This window comes from Lycorma delicatula, chromosome 8, assembly GCF_047948215.1.
Source record: "Lycorma delicatula isolate Av1 chromosome 8, ASM4794821v1, whole genome shotgun sequence".
NCBI lineage: Eukaryota > Metazoa > Arthropoda > Insecta > Hemiptera > Fulgoridae > Lycorma > Lycorma delicatula.
In genome coordinates, this window is record NC_134462.1 from 28186796 (window position 1) to 28214336 (window position 27541).

The window sequence follows — 27541 nt, forward strand, 5'->3', positions numbered from 1 at the left end:
AGTTACAGTTCCTGGACTGCACCCCCAAGAAGAAGTTGTAATTCTATTTCTCATCAAAAGGTAAAGTAGTTGACCTATATGTTAAACTGAAAGTTACAGTATTATATATGGAATGGTTTTAAAGTTATTGAAGGGTTTCAATACTTCTGACTCGCTCTTATACATATTAAGGTTGACAATGTGTATGTTTACAGAAAAAACAAAATATATTTATAGTGTAATTAAATTTAACTCTTAATCCTTCTGTTATAGAAATAGCATATACAGCATTTACAATCCTTGTTACAATGTGATAAAATGAACTTTTCATTAGATAAATTGTACATTCATCCTACTTTTTAATCTAGGAAGTTATTATTTATTAACATTTCAAACAGTTACTAAGATTTCTTCCAGTTTATGCAAATAAGATTTAAAGTAAAAAAGTAAAAAAATTCAATAAAACTTAGAACACTGCAGCCTAAAAATAATCCTGCTGTTCCACCAATGGCCACTGAAAAAAAGGAAACATAGCCTAGTTGAAAAAAAATGCATATAATGTTTTAAACAATATCTTAGTTATCAAAAACACTTTCTTGAATGATAACTATCAAAAATACGTTATATTATATATTTATCAAAAAAATTAAAATATATGTCTCCTTGCTCAGCTAGTGGAACAATCAACATATCAGTGAAGTTATATTCAAGAAAGTAATCAGTGACGTGACCATATTTCTTTATGTTCCTAATAACTCTAGGATAGTTGCGCTGTTTTTATAAAATTGGTGTCAAATGATTTATCTTAATCATTCAAATAATTAAAAAAAAAAATCAAAATTCCATGAGGTTTTTTAAATCAAACTGCTGAGAAAAGAAATTTTAAATATTTAATGTGTTATGAGTTCTGTATCACTGTTAAGTAGACAGAGGAGTTATAAAGCTTATGAAATTAATTTTATGTAGTTAAAATATCATTAAAACAATGTTTAATTTTATCGACTGCCAATGTAGGGTTTATTTAAATTAGGTTTTTTATTAATTTTAATATCCTGGATTTGATAACTGGATTTTACTTTGTTCAAAATTTTGGAAAATAAACGTACTGTGTTTGTTTGGTGACAGTTAATAATTTGAGTTTTTCAAAAAAACATTAATCTTTAAAAAAATTAAACGTTATTTTCAGTTTGTTCAAAAAAACTGTATTTCATTTCTCAACGTTGTAGATTTTATAGAACATATTCATTTATGTCATTTTTTCCAGTACAGTGATAATGAATTGATACATTTATCTGTCATCATTCTAGCTTTTATATCATAAAATAAATGTTCATATATAGTTATTAAAATATTTATCTGTATGTATAATTTATTTGTTAATATTTCTCAGTTTTATGCGTTTAAATAAATCATAATTCTAAAAGCTATACTTCTGTTTTATAATATACTTATTTAATAGTTTAGTTATTGTTTGATGGATAATAAATCTATTTTTTTTATTGAAATCTTTGAATAAAAACGATCAAGATGTGAAATAAGTGTGGTTTGCTATTTTTTTTTTTTTTTGTCTTCAGTCACTTGACTGGTTTGATGCAGCTCTCCAAGATTCCCTATCTAGTGCTAGTCGTTTCATTTCAGTATACCCTCTACATCCTACATCCCCAACAATTTGTTTTACATATTCCAAACGTGGCCTGCCTACACAATTTTTCCCTTCTACCTGTCCTTCCAAAATTAAAGCGACTATTCCAGGATGCCTTAGTATGTGGCCTATAAGTCTGTCTCTTCTTTTAACTATATTTTTCCAAATGCTTCTTTCTTCATCTATTTGCCGCAATACCTCCTCATTTGTCACTTTATCCACCCATCTGATTTTTAACATTCTCCTATAGCACCACATTTCAAAAGCTTCTAACCTTTTCTTCTCAGATACTCCGATTGTCCAAGTTTCACTTCCATATAAAGCGACACTCCAAACATACACTTTCAAAAATCTTTTCCTGACATTTAAATTAATTTTTGATGTAAACAACTTATATTTCTTACTGAAGGCTCGTTTAGCTTGTGCTATTCGGCATTTTATATCGCTCCTGCTTCGTCCATCTTTAGTAATTCTACTTCCCAAATAACAAAATTCTTCTACCTCCATAATCTTTTCTCCTCCTATTTTCACATTCAGTGGTCCATCTTTGTTATTTCTACTACATTTCATTACTTTTGTTTTGTTCTTGTTTATTTTCATGCCATAGTTCTTGCGTAGGACTTCATCTATGCCGTTCATTGTTTCTTCTAAATCCTTTTTATTCTCGGCTAGAATTACTATATCATCAGCAAATCGTAGCATCTTTATCTTTTCACCTTGTACTGTTACTCCGAATCTAAATTGTTCTTTAACATCATTAACTGCTAGTTCCATGTAAAGATTAAAAAGTAACGGAGATAGAGAACATCCTTGTCGGACTCCCTTTCTTATTATGGCTTCTTTCTTATGTTCTTCAATTGCTACTGTTGCTGTTTGGTTCCTGTACATGTTAGCAATTGTTCTTCTATCTCTGTATTTGAACCCTAATTTTTTTAAAATGCTGAACATTTTATTCCAGTCTACGTTATCGAATGCCTTTTCTAGGTCTATAAACGCCAAGTATGTTGGTTTGTTTTTCTTTAATCTTCCTTCTACTATTAATCTGAGGCCTAAAATTGCTTCCCGTGTCCCTATACTTTTCCTGAAACCAAATTGGTCTTCTCCTAACACTTCCTCCACTCTCCTCTCAATTCTTCTGTATAGAATTCTAGTTAAGATTTTTGATGCATGACTAGTTAAACTAATTGTTCTGTATTCTTCACATTTATCTGCCCCTGATTTCTTTGGTATCATTACTATAACACTTTTTTTGAAGTCTGACGGAAATTCCCCTTTTTCATAAATATGGTTTGCTATAACATTTTTAATTAAAATTCTTATTTTAGAGTGAAAATTGTAAAAATTTATCTTAGTATGATCTAGTTTTTTCTTTTAATGATCCTTCGTTACAGACTCTGGAGACTAAAGAAGTACTTTACTGCTTTATGTAAACATATATTTATCATGAATATATTTTATGATAATCTAAAGGATTAAAAACGTAGTAATTATCATTCTTATGAAACTTAAAAAAAATATATTTTTACTCATTTTTTTATGCATAATTTTATGCAGTTACAGTGATGCAAAAAAAATTTACATCAAGCTAATAAGTAAGAAATGATCTGATTAATTAATAGTTTATATTATATCATTAAAATAAGTTATCCTTTAAATCGAGTAATCTGTTACTCGATTTAAAGTACGAAAATATTCATACTAGTAGCACAGTTCATAATATTATACAGTTTACCTAAAAGATCTGTAAAACCAAATATAATATCTCGTTTCAGCCGTAATCGTGGATACTTCACTAGACCCCATTTTAATAGTGTTCCTAAAAACCTGTAACATACAATATTACCTTATCTGAGTGACTTATGACTATAAAACTGACTGTGTCTTATAATTATAATTCATTTTTTATCCAAATGCTTTTCTAAATTTATTTTACCAGATTTTCTGTACCCTTTTAAAATATACCTATAACTATCACTATTGTTTTGCAGTCAGAATGTGTATAAAACTGATTAATACTAAAGATAAAATCAGTTACTTCAGCTTTATTTTTGTAATTTGCATTAAAAAATTGGTTCATTTATTCAAATAAATTATTCAGAGAAAAACAGTACGTAAAGTTTTCTATATTTACATGGTTTATCATATAAAATATATCTGCATTCAATCAATATAATAATATTTATTAAGCAGTCATCGTATCTAATTTAAATTTAATGATATAATTGCTATGAATATGTCATAATATATTCTTTCATAAATTATAAATTTTTGTTCAACACGATGCATCAGTTATGTAAAAGCTTTTGTCAGAGATTTATGATAATATTTAATAAACATTTATGTAATGAAATTTACATAAGGAAACTATCTCAAAAAACTACTTAATTTAGATCAATATGTCAAGCAGTATTAGGATTCCCTACTGAAATTGATTAAAAAAAAGTATAAATTACATTTTTCTAAATTATTTCACCAGTTTGGACCATAAACCCTACCTCTTTCCATTTCTTTTACAACTTATTCAATTTCTTCATTTTTTTCTTTCCTTCTTTCTTATTTTTTAAAAATATTTTCCATAATAGCGTCATTCTTTTTATAGCTGGATTATGGATTTTCTCTCTACTATTCTGCTACCTTTCTATTTGCTTCAAAATTATTTTCGGTAGCTAACTTGAGGATTATGAATGAAAATGTGATTCTGTTATGTTTCTTTAGATTTTTTAAACCACTCAAGTTTTTTTAATAAATTTGTGTAGCATTTTATCTACATACCTTTACTCTGTTATCTTTTCGTTTATAATACAATCTCCTTATTTTCCTCTATGATGTTTACAATTTTTTCATTTAAAGTTTACTAATATTAAACATTGAAAAATTATAAAAAAAAAAATATTTAAAAATTTTTGACATAAGTTGAATCTTTCCATGTATTGTACACTTATTACTTTACATATATTTAGCTACAATTAAATAATTTTGTTGGATTTTTTATTAAGAAAAAATTCAGGGAGGTCTAAATTCAAGACTGGGTAACCTCAACTTTATGAATAAATAATTGTAAAAACGGTTTTGTAAAAGGTAATCTTGATTAATATCTTATGAGTATTTGATAAATCATCACATTGCAGGTATTGTGATTTGTTTTTATTTATTACTTTAAAGTTTTTAAGATCATTTTATTTTTATTTTTCTAAAAAGAACATTAAGCAGTTATCAATTTATTTAATTTTTCTTTAAAAAAGGAGATAATAATTTGATCGGTTGAAGATTCATACTATATCTGGCTTTCTATAGGTAAAGTTTGAATTACCAATACTTATATAAGGGGCATGTATCTATCAGTTTGTGACAAGAAATCTGAGTTTTAATTCTTCAGTGGTTTGGACTATTTTTATGGTAACGTTCTACTTTTAACTGGGATAGTGTAAAATGATACTGTATATTTGATTAGGTTTTTTTTTTATAAACTTTGGCAAAATATTCTTTTGACGTGTTTTATAAGTCTTGTTACTATATAAAACTATATAAAATACTATATAGTATTTTATTACTATATATAATAAAAATATTTTTATTATGATTATAATTTTTTCTTTTATTTAATTGTAATGTAATTGGCAAATTTTAATATTTTGGATGGGAGATGAATTTTACACATTTAAAATTGCCAAACCTGACAATGTAATTCAAATGCAGAACATTCTGGCGAAAGAGGTGCTATCACTCTTGTCACAGACCTCAGTGTTTTATTTACATTAAGTTTTTCCTTTATACTAATTCTTCATTATCTGTTGATGATTGTTTAACAATCAAAATTGCCATCTAATTTAAGATTTTAATAGTTTTTAAGCAGTTTTTGAGCATTTAGATCAAGATGTTAGAAAGAATCATTAAGAACTAAAATAATACTTTCTATAAAACAAATTTAGTTAGTATGAATATTCAGAATGAAAGATAGTCATTAACCTGCAGTTTAATATATTTTGAGATTTCAGGAATATTGTAACTATATTGCTGCAAAAGTCTAGAGAATAAAGAGCATGAAGATGATTTTTTTTATTATTATATTGCATATCAGTACAATTACTATACTAACATCCAATATTTTTCTTAAAATTCTATATTCATACCAGTTCATAGTCGTTTCACTCTCGACAACATAACTTATATCATCACATGACGGTAGACAGGGGCATGGAACCTTCTCGTAATCTTTAGATGGATCTCTGAGTTTAATTAACAGTTCTGGAAAATATATTAATTTCATTCTATATCAGAATATATGAATTATTATATTTTTTTATGAACATGTTTCTAAATAAATTAAATAATTTCCTAATAAAATAGTAGTAGAGAGGTTATGTTTCTTCTGCGACAGCCTTGACCTTTGACCGAAAGTAACTGCGTTTTGGCAGTTGCACTGGCCTTGAAGCGAAAGAACGAAAAATTGTAATGAGTGTGGTTGTGATCTTGTTTCAATTACCTTCACCGCTTTAAAAGCGAAAGATCGAAACGAACCGCTTTATGGTGGGCGGTAAATTTCAACGAAATTTAATCGGGGGTCAAGGTTAGACCAACTAACTCAACCCACGCCACACCAATACGTCACTGGCACCGCAATAAAAGCGAAAGATCGTAACTAACCGTTTTATGGCCGGTGGTAAATTATGACGAATATACATTTCATCAGCTGGAATCCCAGCCGGTGCAACCGCATATACATTTACCGGCAACGATTGGAGGAACTTATGTTTGTCACGGTATTGCTCCATGCGCTGCAATAAAAGCAAAAGATCGGAAAGAAGCGCTTTATGATGGGTGGTGCGACGGGCGTATGGTTGCCGCTATGTTGTGCCCGTATTTAGCGAAAGATCGGATCGGTACGTTTTTAGGGTGGGCGAGTGCAATCAAAACACAGGGCTAAAGAATTTAATTTCCGAATAACCAAGATTTGGTCGATTGAGAGTGTACTCGATGGGTTAATCAGTTAGCGCTCGACCTACTGATACATACGCCATTTGATCGTGAAAATCGGACGAGTAGTTGCCGAGATATTACGGTGACACCCCATCGCACCCGCTTCCCAACTTCCGAACGGCGCCTCAGCGCCACCTGAAAATATTACCATCCGACGGGCACCACTGGAAGCGGATATATCATTGAGGGGGTCGAAAAAATGTTTCAAAACGCTAGGACCGACCGTTTTTGAGATATTTGCGTTTTTCGTCCGGAAATTCGGATCCGGTTAAAAAGTACTAAATTTTCCCAAACCTCCGGTCGCTACTATACAGAATTTGCAGTACCAACTGTATACCCTAATATATACCTCATTTGTTTATAAAACTGACTAATAGCGTTTTGATTGAGATCAAAACTAAACGTCTAAGACTGGAAGGAAGTATGTGAACTATCGAGGTTTACCTTAGTTGAGAACCCATTCCGTAAAAACGTAGCGACGTACTATTATAACAAGGATGATAGAAACAAGAATATTCGCTCACTTTCTCGTTTCTCTACTTGTTAAAACAAGTCATCGTAAACATGTTATTCGAGCAGTTGAACAACGAAAAGTCTGTAAAGTTCAACCCGTTTCTAGAATGTACACACCAAAGGTATCGGAAATTAGCAGATGGTGAGGACGGTTATGAAACGAAAGACTCAAACTTTAGAACAGAGCAGATAACTGTGCACGGTTGTAACAAACTACAAGCTTTTAGAAAAAGCTTTCGAAAAAATTGTTTGATGATTACTGCTGGATTGATGATGTTCGCCAATATCTTATGCAAACCGCCCTATTATGCGCAAATATATAGTCATGTCCGAAATCAAAAGCGAAATCACCAAAGAGCTACACCGCCAGGTAAGAAGGAATATGCCCATCAGTACGTATAGCTGAAAGGTATTGATGATTTGTATGAAGCGGATCTCGTTGAAATGTTACTGTATGCCAAACAGTATAAAGGTTACCGCTACATCATGACTGTGATTGTTTTTCAAAGTTCGCGTTCGCGATTTCAATAAAAAAATTGCTCCACGGCCTGGGTAAAGTTAACAAAATTAAAACACACAGCTCGTATTTGCCAAAAGAAATTGGACTTTAATTAGAAAGAAAACAGCTGAACTAAAACAACTGAATTAAAAGAAATTATGAAATAAACATAACTTAATTCTATATAAGAAATATCAGCTGAATCAACATATGAATAATGATATTAAATGAGAAAAACATGAATATACATTTTTCAAATACACATTTTGAAAATCTACAATTTAACAAAGCCTGAAAACAAGAGAACATAAAACACCTTATTTACAATTAGATACTTATAAACATAACGTCAATAAAAATAGTGTAACTGGAAAACTGTTGCATTACTGACAAATTCTGTAATAATGAAAATTAGCAATGAATAAATGTCATTAACTTAGAAAAATAAATTACAACAATTCTTATTATTGGCACTGGCCTTTTCTGATTTATGAACAACAAACTTATCATTAAATAATTAAAACTAGCAATTCTAGTTTATTGTAGAAAAAGAAGCCACGATAATCTTCCAGTATAAGAAAAGAGTTAATTACAATAATCAAATTGAAAAATTTAAACATATAAATAGAGTTCATTTTAGTAAACAAGCTTTCTTGAAAATATAAAATTACAAAGTCCAAAAACGTAACTTCACATCAGGAGTTATTTTCTTTAGATTAATTTAAGAGAAGTAATATGAATTCAGTTCATCAGTAGATAATAATTAATCTCTGCGATTAACAAATTACATTAAATTGAATGATAGAGTCAAGTACAATAAAAACAAATTGTAATAAGTAAGCACATAACATAATAACATAACCTTATCTAAGCCACCTTTCATGACTACACTTAAGTGAACCAACCTTGAAATTGAAATGCATAATGTACGATTAACTGAATGTTTCACAAATTTTACTAATGACGTAACTGTTTACTATAAATAATAATGAAGGATTTGAACATCCCTTAATAACACACGAATATTGGTAAAAAAGAACTCGTGAAATTAAAGTGCACATATACTTACAGTTTATCCTTGGCGTAGTCTGTAATGGCGAATCAAAAATAACAGAGGTAACAATTTGTGATTAGAAGTTGAAACAAGACGTGGCGTCTCAGATTTGTAGTAATGAGATTCTGCATCGATGAAAATGTAATCAGCAGCTGGAGAAGATTCGGCGTCGATAGAGTTGGCAGTTTGTAGCGATTGAAACACTTTTAGGAGAGACGTAATATACAGAATTTGAAGATTAACTTAACAAAGAAAAGAGGCTGGACGAACATAGAAAACTGTGAAATCACGAAAACACTGACGAGTAGAACAAGAAAATATTTCGACAGAGAAATACCACGTTTATGAGAGTATGAAGACGATGAAAGTATTTAAACATTATACGAGAGAGAACCGCAAGCTGGTCTTCGCCCGGGGACCAGCCTGTACATCCAAACAACATGAAATACAGAACTGGAATGAACAAAGCTGGCGTAGTGAGAAGTAGGGGAAGCGAACAAAGCAATGGACAAAAGAGTGTGTGTGTGTGTGTTTACAACAAGAGTAGTGTCTAAGTGTTAGTATGAGAACGATTAGAGAAAACGTGTGGAATTCGGGAACGAAGACATAACAAAAATAATTTACAAGCAAGCAGACCACTAAAGAATTACGTAAGACTGATAAAATAAATTTCTGAATACGCACAAGTTGAAGAAATGACATTAGGGCAGACAAAGAGAAATAGACTTCTAGGAACTATGACAGTATTGAAATTGGTGAGAATAAAAAACACTTAAGACTAATATATATATTAAGACTAAACAGCAATAAATAATGCGTGATAGAAATAAGCTGACACCAATATGATGATGCAACAGTCAGTCAAGCTGGAGCCTGAGAGAAATGATATCGAAAACAAACCCAAACAACCTATTTTAAAAATACACGTATGATAAGCCTTACAAAAATGCAAAATAAATTTACCAAGCCTGTAAACTACAAGACTCGACCATAACCTTGAATTTATTGGAATAAACGCAACTTTACGCAATGGCGTAAACATTGCCCATCAGTACGTATCGCTCAAAGGTATTGATGATTTGCATGAAGCGGATCTCGTTGAAATGATACTGTATGCCAAACAGAATAAAGGTTACCCTACATCATGACTGTGATTAATTGTTTTTCAAAGTTCGCGTTCGCGATTTCAATAAAAAAAATTGCTCCACGGCCTGGAACAAACCCTCATGGCCTTATCGTTATAGATAAAGAATGTGAGTTGAAAAAAGGCCGTTATCGGATCGGTTTCGACATAAATGTTAGTCACTGTTAATGACCGATAACGGACTCGTAAATAGTTCGAGATATGTAAGCTTAAACAAGACAATATATTATTTTTAAATTATAGTAATTTATTTATTAACTTTCATACAATATATATATTGAGTTCTTTATAGTCCTCAAGCATTATATTTATAGTCCATTCACCATCATTTAATATCACCTGATGTAACTCATAATGCAGTATACCCACTGATAACTGAAACGTAAATTTGTTCTTTATCGAATAAATATTTTTTTATGTTTTTGTAAATGGTGAAATTTGATAATATTTCCGACAATTACAATCCTGTGTTGTATCCTCAGAAATAGTTCCGGTTGTTGGTGTTGTAGTTGTTAACTCGCTGTTTCTACATCAAATGATCGGACGAAATCAAGTGCTAGTATCTATACTCTGGTGATTGCATCACATATATCTTTAGCGGTTGCAGTCGTCTTGCTTCATAACGCTATATTTAGAAGAACTATATGAACACCCTCAATCACCCTCATGGCCTTATCTATAACTATAAAGAATGTGTGTTGAAAAAAGGCCGTTATCGAATCGGTTTCGACACGTTTGTTACGGTGACCGTTAAAGCGAATATATAATTTTTGAATGGCTCATCAGAACAATACTTTTTTCACGAAAGTTTCACCGTCTGTCAAATATAAAACGTGTTATCTTGAATATTGAAAAAGAGAACTATTTGATGTTAAAGTTGGCCGACGTGAAGGATGATATACAACCCAAACACTCTGTTTATTTCTACTTTAGCTGAAGAAGAATTGGAAAGAGGAAAACTATTCAAACTCGTAACCAAATCGCTCGAGGGGATTGAAGATGTATTGGAAACGAAAACAAAAGATGATAACCAGCAACAACAATCATCTTCACCAGTATCAACAACCCATGATGATATGATGACGATAGTAATGAAAAAATGGTATACGAACATGATGTTGATGATGTTTATACCGAGGACGAGGAGGACGCTAACAACATTGTTGAAGGTGAAGAAACCGTTCGAGAGGTCGCTAAAGAAGAGGTCCGAGACAAGTTGACTGCACATAGTATCGTTTTATTTAGAACAAATAATGAACAAATGATTATACAACAAATAATTATTTAGAACCAACTTATGTCAAAGCAAATGGATCGAGTGTTTGGTGTGAGATATGAAAGTGGCCAGTGAATGATGGATGATAAAAAGTAAAATTCGATCATCATCTGTTGTATATCAATGATAAGACTTTCTGACTAACTCCGGATTTGGTTATTTGATTGTTTACAGAAACGTGAAATTGGATCCGAAAGATCCGTTCAACAAATATGTTCTGAAAACGTATAAGAAAATACTGATGTCTACCGGTGCTCATCTGCAACCGAACTTATAGATAAAGAGTAGCAATTCTGAAAATTACAATAAAATAATCAGGGAACTGTTCAGACCGAGACAGTCAGCAAAACCGTTAAATATATCTTATTCGGTAATGACCGCTCCGCATACAGTACAGTATCCTAGAACAAGCACGCGTAGAGATGACCCGTTTAGATCTACCGACTTCGCCGGAGTATAATCTTCATCTGCCGGAGTCTGCCGATATGTTATCGAAAGAATATATGCCTTTTTCACCGAGCGAAATACATTAAACACCTTTTTCGCAAGCAGAAACGATACAGTCTGAGTCTCTAGCTGTCACGAGACGCAAGAGATCCCGAAGCGCAGATTGTGAACCTAAACGTCTTAATCCCACCCCTTCTGATCCCGAAGATCGTTCTCGTGGTCGTAATAAAACCCTCACGTAAGCAGGAGACCAAAGAGCAAACGAAGTATCCGACACCACTGCCTTTTCTTTCTTTTTCCTGTTTAGCCTCCGGTAACTACCGTTTAGATAATTCTTCAGAGGATGAATGAGGATGATATGTATGAGTGTAAATGAAGTGTAGTCTTGTACATTCTCAGTTCGACTGTTCCTGAGATGTGTGGTTAATTGAAACCCAACCACCAAAGAACACCTGTATCCACGATCTAGTATTCAAATCCGTGTAAAAATAACTGGTTTTACCAGGACTTGAACACTGGAACTCTCGACTTCCAAATCAGCTGATTTGGGAAGACGCGTTCACTACTAGACCGGTGGGTTCCGACACCACTGCCTGTGTTAAGGAAATCTGACAGACATGCATCAGAACGTGTACCTTCATCCCCAGAACGTTGGTATTTTGTACCAAGCAGTAAATCTTTGGATAGTGACGCTTCTTTACGGTTCAGTTTGGATAGACGTTCGCATAGTGACAGCAATAATAGCGAATCATCGGTAGTTCATAGTCTAAAAAAGGGAAAGAGATAGAAGTAATACGGATGAATTATACGACGAACCAAAAGGTCCGGGAACAAAGCGAGGCAAATCTTCTACATCGATCGATTGTGCGACCTTCGTGATGAATATTATGCTGACAATACGGGCGTTCGAAACGAAAGGATGTTGATAATTGAAGAGCTAAAAGACATTGTTATCATAGGATGAGCTTTAATGGCTTATTGAAACTACTGTTCACGAAATCGCGCAAGAGGTTCACGAGGACCGCCGGGCATAGGATTCACTTTGACCCTGGACGGTGATTGTGACATGAAAGGGTGCAGGTTGTGCGACTTGGGCGATGATATTATGAGAGATGATGCCGTCAATTACCGATAAAAGGTCAATTACCGATTGTCGACAAATACGATAAAAGGGTAAACGAACTATTTGATGAGCGATTTTCGTTAACTGACGACGGTGATTATGATATGAAAAGGAGATGACTATGTTTTGTAGTCGATGCAAAAGATGATACCGACTCTGTCAGGATTCGACTAGCGAAAAATATGTTCACCGAATACACGACCAGTTTGAGAGAGCTGTTTGTCAATCTAGAAAGACTGAATCAAGCGACCGATGATCTAAGGGGTGAATTCAGCGAGTTTCTCAATAAACGCCATTTACCAATAATAGAAAATTACATATAGAAAACGCTGTAAAAAACAAGTTAAGGAAAAAATCGAACGTTTAAGCGAAAATTTCACCCCCCCCCAAGATCTCTTGCAAGCTATTCTCACAAAATATGTAGAGAATAAAATGAAGGAAATTACACAGGACAACAAAACGCATATATCACAAATAATTCGTGAGCATGATAAAAACAAACTGAAGGTTGAAGAAATTAACGCTAAATAACCATTACCGAATGTACATAGAAAACGAACTCGATGGCTTTGTATAAACTATTGCTTTTTTATTTTGTTATTTTTTTCCTATAGAGATAGGAAAGGTGAAGAAGAAGATGAACAGAAAAACAGGTCTATAAAGTCATCTAATTAAGTTTGCTGCCGGATGGTTGTTACATATATTATTGCTCGTAACTACTAGCAAAAATTAGCAAAGTTTTCTTCATCGGTGATAATGCAGAGCAACAATGTCAATGATGACAGAGAATAGCTGAAAACCTTTTAAGCTATTAAGTTCATAAACTCACATATTAGTTTTTCAAACCACATACATGGTTTTTCATTTTGCATTCTTACTGAACTATGTTGCTTATTATATTCAATTTCATCTAAAAAAAAAAAAAAATGCTGCAAGAAAATTTATGCAAATTAACTGTTTTCCTGATTTAAAAATTGTGTATGACTGTTAGAAACTTACCATTATGCTTGCCGAGACAGTGGATTCCAGTTGCATCACAAACTTTGTAATGCTCTGAAACAAAGTACAGTAATTTATAAAGTAAATGTTCTCAAAAGAGCAAATTGAAAATAATCCAAATTATTTTTGAATTGATAAAACTGAAACTAGTAATAACATTTTAAAGTAAGTACAGGATTCATGAATGTGTTTTTAAGTGATATTTACACTTTTATAACATAATAAAAAATTGTGTGGTCAAATATTTGACCACTAACGCCAAATCTAGTAACAAATAGACTAACTAATCTTAGTAGTACTGCTGAGGAAGTGATTGGATAAGTCCTGAAAAGATCTTACATTGGAAACAATTTCCAGCTATATAGAAAATGAATTATAATTTTTATTATTTTGTAAATTGTAGGTTTATTTGTCCTTTCTCTTAAACAGAATTAATGCTATGATTTAAGGAACTTCATGCTATCTTCAGTAGCATTTATTGTCAGAGATACTTAGAATATCTCAGAAAGTAATATTTTGGAGTAAAAATGAATGTAAAGTGCAAATGACTGAATACTTATTGTTTAATTAATAACTTGGTTACTAAAATTAAAAAATTCTCATTTTAATTTTCATTTACTATGAATATATTATATTAGCAAGCTGCTGTTTAAACATGACAAATTTATCCTGTGAATCGAAACATATTCTTAGTACATTTTAAATTGAATTTTTAAAGGTTAATTCATTTAATGATGCATAACATAACATTTAATAATACAAGAAACTTTACCATTAATTAAATTCAAAATTCTTACTTTGTGGTTTATAAAAATGTGGAATACAACCACATAATTTGTATGCTAATTTCATTCTGCACTCTGTTCTACACATCTTGTAACTGTATGCAGGGCTTAGTACAAGATTTGATTCATCTAGAAATCTACACTTTCTCTGTTTGATGCTGAGTGATCTTGCCTCTTGAGTGCTGTATATGCTTAAGCCACTTAATTCTAATGTTTTGTAATTCATGAATTCAGAACTTAATTTTTTTGTCGCTATGTCAAATGTTTCAAATGGACCGTGGATATACAACTGCAACAGCAATAAAATAAATAAAGCACTGATAAATCTATAAAAAAACATTTTAGTAAACAAATATATAGATGGACTAATTTTAAAAATGGTGATTATAACAAGGAAATAAAAATACCATTAATTACATGTGCACAAAATTCTGGTTCAAAATACTGTTATATTAACTATTGTTTGAATGTCTCTGTTTAACCATTTTATCTCGACACTTTAACTTGACATATCCGATTCCTTCTTTTTTTTAAGAGGTGGAGGAACCCCATTTACAGGCGCCTAAGCAGTGTCGGTATCACTAGCAGCTTCCGCCAGTTATAACCAAGGGTGTATGTATACCTGTACACTACCGACTAAACCTCCACCCCTGGCTTCCCCCTTTCTGAGACTGCTTATAAAAATATTTCAACAGAAGAAGGGGGAATCATCCACACATACACACACACACACACACACACACACACACACACACACACACACACACACACATACACACACACACACAGTCATAACAATCCAACAATGTCACACACCACACAAACAACACTACTGGAAGCAACACATACAACATGTCAAATACATACACCGACAACAACAACACACAAGAACCTGCAGAAAACAGGACAAGCTATTTACATCCACAACACCCACATGTCACACACCTACACAGCCGTCAAGACAGAAATCTTAAATAGTCACACCACTTACCAGTAGTCACCATCAGACGCACGAGCAGAGTGTCCCCGGCCTCATCGTACCCAGGCGACTTCCACATGTACAGGGGGCGACCCTAGGAACTCAGCCGAGGACCTGTCTGCCCCCGCACCCTCCGGCGCCATTCTTCTCTGCGAGACTCCTCATATAATTGAAGCTTCCTCATGACCATCCCGACAAATATTTCCACAGTATTCTTTCTGGTTAAAGAATCTCTGCAGATTACGTTGGGTGTGAGTAATGTTTGTCTTTTGCAGGAAATAAATGATGATTGGTTTATCATGGAAAATTGTATCGAAATTTTGTTACCGTTTGATGAAATAATGTAAGAAATGAGCAATGAAAAATATATAACCGTTTTGAAAATTTATCTTTTACGTTATGGTTGCTAAACCATTGTAATTCCTTTAAAGAAACAAATTATGACTCTGTAAAATTAAAGGAATTTATTATAAAATGATGTGAAGAAATTTATGCTAGATTAAACAAAAAATACGATTTAGATATTTTGAAAGAAGTGACTTTTTTGGATCCTCGATTCAAGGAATTTGGCTTTAAATTTTCTGATGGTGAAATGCAGTTTAAAAGAATAAAAGATAATGTAATAAATAAATGTTACTTTATACATAAAGGTAAGGGGAAAATTATGCTCCACACCAGTCTTCTAGTTCATATCCAGTGCACCAGGAGAATGAAAAAAAAATGGTCAATGTGGATGGAAGATTTTGACGAAGCTATTAAGGTAGAACAAGTCTGTAACTTCCAGGATCCATGGTCGCTAGGTATAGTAGAAGTAGTTAAATATTTAAAAATGCCATTGTTACTAAGAACTGAGGACCCCCTCATTTGGTGGAGGCAAAATAAAGTTGTTTTCCCGACGTTATATGAAATTATGAAAAGACGTTTTTGCATCCTGGCAACAAGTGCCCCTTGTGTAAGTATTTTTTCTAAAAGTGATAAGTTGATTACCGAAAATTGAAACAGAATGCTGAGTAATAAAGTTTCAAAAATAATGTTTTTAAATGTCAGTTTGAAATAGTATTTTACTGTAACTAAAAGTCATTTTATAAGTATTAAAAGTCATAACTTTTCACTATTATTACTTTTAAATTCAGTGTATTATTTTTAGTATGAAAGTGTTGTTTTTTATAAAATGTATTTTGTACATCTTAAATAACAATATTACAGTTCATTAATGAAAAACATTGGAGCTGTTCATTTTGTAAGTATGATTCTAATAATTGGAATTCAATCTATTTGATTTGTTTGTTTTAAGGCTAAGATGATTACGGAATCATCGAATTAGCTGCTATGACTAATATGGTTCCACTCCTATAATTTGATATAATTCCCACGTAATATTAACTAAGACGGATTTAAAACGGCAGATGTTAGCAGTAGAAAGAGTAAGAGTAGGTGTCTTCAGATTGTTCATTCCGCCTCCATGGCGCGAGTGGTAGCATCTCGGCCTTTTATCCAGAGGTTCCGGGTTCGAATCCTAGTCAGGCATGGCATTTTCATACAAACTACAAATCATTCATCTCCTCATCTTCTGAAGCAATACCTAACGGTGGTCCCAGAGATTAAACATAAAAAAAAAAAAAATATGTTTGTTCAAATCATAACTGTTGCCACAGATGATTTTAAGTTGTGGCTCCTACAACAACTACTGTTTCGAAGCAGTAGAACATGGGATTTGGATTCACAGAGTTCGAACAAGGATTTGAATCTGAGCAACAAATCATCAAATCAGTAGTCAACTGTAATGAGTACTTAAGAAACAGTATACTATATTTTATTTATTCTAGTTCTAGGATAAATTTACCAATGATTTAATTGATACACATACCATTAGCCTTGTTATCACTAGGCAATTAGTTGCTGGTGACAAAGTTGGCAGGAGACCAGAGTAGGAGAATGAAGTTAATTTTTTAAGATGTGTATAAAATCATTTGATGAGTTTTTGAACACGTAGAAATCATCAGTAAGTGGCAGAGGTTAGAAATTTTAGATCTTGAATTTCTCCTGAAGAAACATTCAGTGATGCAAACAGGTGGTTGCTCATGTTATCTTTGTTACCAGGAACTTATTGGTTACCATTACCAAGTGTGTACACAAAAATATTAACCATTCAATTTAATGGTTGCTTTCAATTTGGATGATCATTACTGATTACTTAATGTGTAACAAACCTTTGAGTTAAAATATGCTTTTGAGTGTGTGAGAAAGATCTGCCTGCTAATATAGTAATGATGGAAATAATGTTTCTTCTGCTTTTCTTGTGGTTTTGTTGACAATCTCTCTTCAGATTGTTTTTGTCTCTGCATCACAACAGCTGATTTATATATATATATATGAACAGGAGTTTAATAAGAAAAAAGGTTTAATAACTTAGAGGAGCATCATTATTTCTTTTATAACTAATATTTCCACCTATTTAATTTTGAAATTAGAGTATTCATATAATTTTAGATGAATTAATTAATTGCATTATTTTTCAATTTTCTTTTCTTTAATTAGAAATTAGGGTATGTTTGTAAATGTAGTTAATAACATTTCAAATATACTTTGAGTTTTTTGTTCATTATCTGACTACATTCTCATTATTTGTTTATTCATCAAGAGGAATAGAATGAGTATATTTACTTACTGTATAACCACTGCTCATTCCCATTAACTGCGCAAACATGTCTCCATCAAGTGGGCTTCCAGTTAGTGATGGAGGTTGTTCTACGATTTTGAATTTTCCAGATTTCCAGTACCTCAAAAATTAAAGTTCAAAGTACAATAAATACTTAATAACACTTGTGTTTAGTATTACATAATATAATAAGTGATGAAGCCTAATTTGAAAATACTGTGATCATTTAATTATTTCGTTCAATAACTTGGAAATGGTTTATAAAACTTTATATCTTTGCTGTACATTGTAAAATTAAATGATATGCTGATGTAGATCACTTGATTTATTTATTTGAAAGTACAATGGAACCCGCGAATAACGAACTTGGTTGTAACGAACAGATCCGGATTTGTTTGGTTTTCTATCTCATTAATGATAAATTAACTTGCTTTTAGCTAGGTATCGACGCATCATAAACTTGATTATGACGGGCATTTTTCATTTTTTAAAATACTGTAATTCGAAAAAGTTAAATAAAGCCAAATAATCTCGACGCAAGGGAAACTACATTTCTTAATTTACGAAATACTGTAAATTTACGATTTATACTTAAAATTTGTGACATTTTATCTTAGGCTTGTTCAGGTCAGATCTGAAGGGTGAACAAAAGGTTTGCAACAGGACGTTGTACAGTAAGCGATTCAAGTACGTACAGTACAAGTTCCATTGCGGTATTACAAACGCTGATAGCTATTTTAATTACTCGGGTTTTTCTGTTTGCAAAGTTGCTGGAATGACTGGGGCTAAATAAAATGAACTGTCAAAAGCGCCCAAACAGGTTCATTGAACTCTGTAACGCATTTTAAACGATTTAAGTGAAAGTCTGAAGAGGGGTGTGGTTAAAGATAAATTTTACCTGTTCTACTCCCACTGGTAAATTCAGTAGTCATAATTTTCAGTTTAAAAATACAGTACTGTACCCCAGAATCAGTTAAACAAACAGTATTGCGTTAAAGTGATTGATCGGATATTATTAACTCCGGTTCATTTGTAATGAATGATGTCGGGCGTCAAAAGGAAACTACCGTCCGTGAGTGATAAAATCAAAATTATCCAAGAACTAAAACGAGGCCTGTCAAATTCAGATGTTTGCAAAAAATGTTTTTCATCCACACTTTCAACAGTATGGAAGAGTCGCGAGAAATTTACGAGTACTTTTGAAAAAATCACACGCAAGCAAAAAAACTAAGTCTATGTGGCAAAGACGACTTAGATAACTCCCACTTATCCTGGTTTAAAGTTTTTCCTGGACATTTTCACTAAAATGTCCCTATCAGTGGACCAGTTTTAAAAACGCAGGCTGAAAAATTCGCTGTGAATCTCGGCTACGCAGATTTCGTTTGTAGCAATGGATGGTTAGACCGTTTTAAAAACAAACATCAGATTGTTGTTTCCAAAATTAATGGGGAAGCTAACAGCGTAGACAGTTCAAAATTTAAGGCGAAAAATGTATTGGTGGGAAACAAAGGTCAGGCTAACGATTATGTTATGCTCAAATTCGACTGGGACATAAAAACGGAAACTTAATAATGGGGTAATAAAAAAAAACAAGATGTTTTAAGAACGTAAAAAAATTCGCGTCGATTACGTGTCTAATTCTAAAGCATGGATGACTTCAATGATTTTCGAACAATAAATTCATAAATGGGATTTGGAAATGCAAAAGAATAACAGAAAAATTTTAATATTGATCGATAATTGCCCCGCTCATCCTTCATTGCACAACTTAAAACATATAAATCATGTGTTTTTACCGCCTAATACTACAGCAAAACTGCAGCCGATGGATCAGGAGGTTATTCGCAGTTTTAAAGTTCATTACAGGCGGTTAATGCTTTTAAAAATTACTGAGAACATGGACGAAAAAAATAATTCCAAATGACGGTTTTAGACGCTATCAGTTTTATGAAGCGAGCTTGGTGTAACGTATCACAAGCTACAATTCGAAACAGTTTTAAAAAATCCCGTCTCATTCCACGCCATATTTCGACGTTAGATTACCATGATGAAGACGATATGCCACTGTCAGACTGGATTCAAACGCTTGACAAAAAAAATATCAGCCTTTCAAGAATACTCAGTAGATGACACCACAACAGCCGATGATGACGTACTACTATAGAATTTCCGACTGATGAAGACATTATTACTGAGGTAACTCATAGTTGTGTAGGTGATAGAAAAGCTGAAACTGAAAACGAGATGAATCCTACTCTCCTTGTTGTATCACTATTGACGCCAAAGAATTTTTTAAAAAATTAACGCGGTTTAGTGAGACTAATAATGTAAGTGATGAATTTGTGAAGTACTTGAATAAACTACAAAACTGTTTTGATGATTACAGTGATAAGGTTATTAAACAAACAAAAATAAACGTTTATTTTACGGCTAATTAGTTTGTATGGGCAATTAAGTTTTGACTTATTCTGTTAGAATGGAGAAAAATAAATTTGGAATGATTTTTTAGATTTATTAAATACAGTTTGTACAGAAATTTTTGTGTGGTGTTCATTTGTTACTTTCCTCGATGATTTTGGTAAGTTTTGCTGCACACTTAATTTATTTTTGCTAATTCATTGAACGCTAATTCAAGTTTTGGTTAAAAGCAAAACGTATTAGCGTGTAAAAATTGTATTACATCTAAATTTTATTTGTTAGTCTATAGTATAAAACACATCAATATATTATTTTAAAACAGCTTCTTCATAGGTATACAGTATATTTTTTGTATTCTAATAGATAATTACTGCGTAAAAATTTACCATTACGAGATGGCAACAAGGTAGTATAATACTCGGCTCTAATGAGTATTTGATCGGCCCCTTGAATCTCATTATAACCAAGTTTTACTGTATTAAAAATTGAAATAGAGAATCAGTTATTGTATATTAATTCTGCTATTACTTTTCAATAATGGTAATTTTTTTAATACTTAATTCAATGCCATGTAACCATCAACATGATATGAATCTGAAAAATTCTGTAAATTAATTATGTATTGAAGAATTACAAAGTAATTAATCAAATCTTTGTTATTTAGTACAATCAAATTTTATTTATTTCTAAGTTTACTTTGCAATCTAATCGAATTATTTAAAAAATAATGCCTTCTTTAAGCAAAATTTAAAGAATAACATTGTTGACAATATATGGATGTAGTGGTCAACTATGGCCATTATGAAAGATGTATGTTTTATTTAATGATAGAACTATTATGAATAACTGAATCATCTTGTGTAAAAGATGGTAAAAAAATTTAAAGAAACCAGTTAGTCGTATTTGATTTCAGCTTCTTGGGGAGGCAAGAATCTGCACCAATGATGAAAAATAATTAGATGTAATTTAGTGATGGAAACAATTGTGCAAACAATAGTGTTCACAATAAAAATATTTTCACGCTCAAATTTTACCTTTTTTTTATCTCAAAAAAGGAGTAGTAGCATTATTTTTTTGCAAAATTTCAGATGTTGACTATCAGTTTTATCGGTTTTATAACATGAAACCTTTTCAGACGTTTCTAAACTCTATACAGTATATTTCTCAACATCAGTCACAGACTGTCATGACAAAAGCATACTTTCAAAATAAACAGTAAACTGATGGACATGTTGGTAATACCTTCAATCACTTCACATGAAAAATTGTCTAATATTAATAATACAATCCTCAGATTATTCAGCATACAAATTTTTTAAAATCTGCATCGAGGAACTCAACAAATATATAATACCTAGCTTACATAAACAGGTAAAACATCACCCTTATTAATTCACTTGCACCCAAATAAAAAAATTTAAAAAACAAAGACAAATATAATAGATACATCATTGTAGCTTACATAAACATTCCAACCCCTTAAGGGAAGACACCTGTCTAGTGATGTTCTGGTTGCCCCCCCCCCCCCTCTGTTGCTAGCCTGTTGAGCTTTGGCTTTAACAGGAAAGCTTACATAAAAAGTCAGAGAAAATATCTTATAAATTTAAATAAAGCTAAATACAATGTAGACTTAAGAATAAAAATTGCACACCAAGTCAGTCATCAAACAAAAACTATGTTCCTGGATATTTTAAATTAACTGCTCTAGTTGGTTATTAATTTTTATTTGACATACAGAAGACAAATTGAAACAAAGGTGCAATGATCACGAAAAATCACTCTGTAGCAGCATAAACTTAATGTTTATCTACTACCTTGTAGTTGCAAATCATATTCTTTGATATTCTGCTTAAAAAATGGATCATGTCATAATGTTTGAACTATATGAGATTTATGAACATACAATAATGCATTAAGTAAACTGACATAATTCAAAAATCTCTCGTATCACATTCTAAATACTAGAATATTTCGTTATAAAAACATATAAACATTTGAATTGTTATAATATTAATATTATATTCAAAAATAAAATTCTCTTATCACATTCTAAATTTTAGAATATTTAGTTATAAAAACATATATAAACATTCTAATTACTAGAATATTTATACTGAATATGCATATTTATTTGTATGTATATGTACTATTGTATTTGTTAAACAATAAGAAAAGTTACAAAAATGAATTTTAATGATAGATTAAAATTTAAAATTTTGGTGATTATAATCGATCTTAAATACATATATTAGATAGATATATTTCTATGTATACAAAATTCAAAAAACACGACTACCAAAAAAAAAAATTACTCTTTAATATAAGATAATTACTAATAGGATAATTAAAGAGCATGAATATGACAATTTTGAATATAGAGTAATTTTTTTCTTATATACACCCTAAATAAATTATACTCCTTTTTGAACAGTCGTGTAATAACTATGATCTGTTAGATTGAGAATGTACCTGATGCATGCAAAAGTTAGCCTTTAACCTACTAACAAATACCCTGTTTGAATTTAGAAAATTGGATGATTGTTTGCAGAGATATTATAAGAGCACTGTTTGTGGAGGTTCAAATTCTTTGTACCTCCCAAAACAGCGCCCCAGAAGCACTGTTGCCAGTTGATTGTGTTGATTGGTCTAGCCTTGCATGGGGAGCTCACATATCTCACCACCTAGCATCACACGCAGTTCCAACAGGAAGCCTATTGTTATTAAACAGAAATTATTTTAATTTATTTAATATTATTTTATGTAAATTTAATTCTATTATTTTTTGTAATATTATTCATTCAGCTGATTTGAATCATTCAGTTCATTAATTCAATTCATTCAAGTTTGTGTTTCAACCAGCAAATCTCCACTACTACATATATATAAATATATATATATATATATAAATATATATATATATATATATTTTTTTTTTATTTATTTATACAGCCTATGACACTCTCGGTAATGTAAGGGTTCCTACGTGGGGTTGGAATACTAAATCGAATACTACACCCTTTTTGAACAGTCTTATAATAAATGTAGTATTTATGTTATTAGGATTTACATATGTACATATAAATGCGATTTTATATATATATTTGTTTATTTATTTATGTAATAATTTTAGTTGTAATATGTTTAGAAACTAATTCAAAAAATTTTTGAACTAATATTATGGTGATTTAAACTTAACTGAATTATTAAATTAAATTTTTAATTTCTGCGTATCATTGGCAACTTTTAATGGTTCGTTTATTATTATATTTTCATTATTATTTTTTATTGTAAGTTTTTAAGTGTACGATATTTAAATTGTTATGTTTTTAATTTTAGGAAATGTTTATGTCTATTTTTAATATGATATGCTTAATCAGCTTTTTGTTTATTATACTTATATGCTAGAAATGCTGCTGCTAACATTTTAAAAATGTTTATTTGACCATACCTAAGTACAATTTTTTAGTTTCGTTTTCCATATCTAATTTTATAATAGCTGGTTTGGTTTGAATACTAACAGTAAATTTATTGGTATTGTTTATTAATTTATCTTTTGTTATGTGTTTTATTGTGCTATTTTATGACTGTTTAATTCTTATTATAAATATTGATTGTGTTTTTATTGAAAGTTATAAACAGTTTTAATAAAGACTAAATTTAATTGTAAATTAAAATTTAATGCAGTAAAACTTTTACCTACCTTTTAATATTTTATTACACTACTCAAACTGAATTTTATATAATTATTTATTTTATTTATGCTAAAGTCATTGTTTACTATTTTATGCTTTGCTAAATTAAATTCTTAAATTATTATTTATAGTAGTCAATTAACAGAGCCTTATAGTACATCGTTCATAAAAATCAATTAAAGACTGGAACAGTAGTAAAATCCTATAATTAAATAATATTTACATCTTATAATTTAAATTAATTTAATTATATAATTACTTACTCTGGCTGATTATATATTGCGACTTGAGAATTATAGCTATAACAAAATCCAACTTCAGTCATCGATAGTATTAAATCGTTTGTACCATAAACATCAGAATGGCTGCTACTTACACTATATGAAAAGTTATATTTTAATTTTAAGATAATATTTAAAAATTCTTGTGACGGAATGCCTTTGAATTGACGTATGTCAGAGAATGTTGTATAATTCGAGTACATTAAATCTGATATGAAACTCTGTATATGAAGTTTATTGTTTTCATAAGAGTATCTAGAAAAATAAAATTTTAAATGATATATTACACCGTTTACAGATAAAATAATATTTATTTACTTGTAAATAAAACAAGATATTATTTATGTAAATACTAATTAATATTTAACCTCTCATATTAAGTCCAGTAGGTGAAGGTCAAGTGAATATTTTTGCTGTACTGGCATTTACTTTTTGTTAAATTCTATTTCATTACATTGTTGTAGAGACAAAAGTAAAAGAACATTGTTAGAATTGTTTATTGTTCTTAACATAACACTCCAACTGATAGATGTGCATTTCTCGCACCTGCTAGTTATATTTATTATTAATGGTTCTGATAATATTAGATTGTATTGTTTCTTGTAGCAGATGTTTACATCATCATTTAAGGCTATATTATAATCCCAAAACTATGAAATTTAATATTTTTTGTTAAAAATAAACAGATTTAAAAATAATATATTTTATCTAATGTACCGAAGATGTGCATTAATATTAATATATTAATGATAAGGTAGAAAGTGTAATTAGTAATTAAATGTTTATTATAAATAATAAAAAAGTTTATTTTGTTACTGATATGAGAGATTCTATTAAAATTAACTGTAAAAAAGGAGTGTAAATATTTCTGACATTTTATGTTTGAAATTAGGCATCTTAAAAAAATGGTTGGTTACATTAAATCCATTGTACTATAAACGTTAGAATGGTTGTTATTATATATAAAGTTACATTTTAATTTTAAGGCTGTATTTAAAACAGTTTTCAGTTGAAAGCCTCTTAAATCTCGTTCATCAGGGAATTTAAATTAATTTAATGTGATTAGAAATCTTTTATGGTTTAGTTTGTCATTTCATGAGAATATTAGAAAACAATACTATTAGTATTTTATGAAATTAATTTAAAAAAATTTTTATTTAAAAGAAATGTACTGATAAATTGTTTTAATTTGTATGATTTGATTAATCGAATGAACTATTAATTAATTAGTAGACTCCAAATTAAATATTAATTTTAGGCTTCTCCATTTTGATAACAAAAATTAATTGTGTGTGTGTGCGCGCGCACGCACACATGTATATATATATAATTTTATAAAACGTTTTAAAATATTCAATATTAAAAATAATTGAATTACCAAAGACAGAATGTGTGAAAGATTTGTTTTCCAGATAATTTCTGAAATATTTTTGAGGTATTGACATAGTCAGAAAATACTTATTGAAAAATAAGTCTGCTAACTAGTGTGTAACCAGTCTGTTGTAATAGCTATGAGTAGTTTTTATTGTTCACAATATAACATATAATTTATATGTAAAGCATTATGTTTTCTGTGTTTGTAGTTTCAATATTCTCATATATAAATATGTGCATGTTCATAAAGTATTAAGTTAAAATATGTACAAAAAAGCATATTCAAATTAAGATTAGATCAAATTCAGATTAAGATTCAAATTAATTAATTAACAAAGGTAACATCAAATTAAACAACAAATTAAGTTAAAACTTGTTACCTAACTTAAGTTAAAACTATTACAAAATTGGGGTTTTCTTTAATATGCCTTCAATTTTTTTTTTTTTAATTGGGCAAATTGAAGTAAAATTGTGTAGTTAATGAAGAACTTATAGAGAAATAAAATTATAAGAGTTCTGATTTTTTTTGTTATGAGTATAAAGAGATTCTTAAATAGAATTCATCAAATATAATTACTAAATTAGACAATGATTTTGTTTTTTAGGTAACAATTTCATTCCTATGTTTGAGAAATTTCATAAGATAAAATTTTAAGTATTCGTATAATTCAACTATATTATTTTAGAAGATCTAGCAATTTAAATTCATCATTTTGTTATTCATCATTATATGTTATTCAGTTTTGCTTTTTACAACAATCATTGTTATTATCCATATTTGTAATCACAGTTATCTATTACTGCTGATAACTCAATGACACGTGCACGTGTGTGTTTTATGTTGTGTATAAAAACAAAATTCATTGTGATTGATTAGATTCTTATTTGAATAAATTTAATTAATCTTACTTGTCATCAATGAAAGCCTGTAACTGGTCATCCTCAACTTTTACAGTTGGACATACTGTTACAGAAGGAAAAGATGTGTTCCATTCTTTATAATCTCGTTCCATTGATATCACTGTTGGATTTTCTTGATAACGATACCAAGTTGTAAGACTCAAATCAAGTGCAAAAGCTGCTCCCACCAGTACACATGCTGTCCAAAATATGCTTAAAAAAATAAGATATTTTAAGTTTCTGTAAGGAAATTATTAAATGTTATATATGTACATTTAAAATTAGAAATCCTCTGTTAAACTAGACTCTTTCTTTGCTAACAAACAGTAGAACTTTGTTTTTTCATTATTGAAGGGACCAAATAAATTTTGTCATTATGACAGAGTAGTAGGTGTTATAAAAGAGGTATCAGTTGAATATCCCTAGTAACTGATATTGAAGAATATTATAATATTTATTTTTATTCTTATCCTCACTTTTCTTTGAAACTCATCTTCCTGCAAAATAACTTGATTAATTGTATTATGCTACAGAGATTCTGCACTATATTCATTGGTTCTTTACAGTAATGAAATCCATTGCAGCAATACCAAGTCTTATCAGCATACGTCTATAGCTGATATAGTTTGCAAACAGCACCTCCTGTGGAGGGATTTCAGTTTCCCTTTGGTTTCAGCTACTCCTGACTACAACTGGGCTCCATATGGGAGAGAGGAATAAGCAACTCTGATCACTAACCTCCTTCTCTGTTGCTGAGGTCCACCTCTATTTGGCAGAAGGCCTGCAATCAGCTGCAGCAT

General features: G+C 30.6%; 1 protein-coding gene across 1 annotated transcript; it reads right to left on the minus strand.

Annotated features, from left to right (window-relative positions):
- Positions 1-223: 223 nt before the first annotated feature.
- LOC142329180 (pickpocket protein 11-like) lies at positions 224-27541 on the minus strand. The gene is made up of 9 exons (XM_075373573.1): positions 27480-27541; positions 26751-26954; positions 24450-24563; positions 18086-18197; positions 14451-14727; positions 13654-13707; positions 5752-5866; positions 3354-3445; positions 224-493 (listed from the first exon to the last, which is right to left on the minus strand). Exons 1-9 carry the CDS (start codon positions 27539-27541, stop codon positions 381-383), a joined length of 1143 nt encoding a protein of 380 aa, XP_075229688.1. The 3' UTR covers positions 224-380.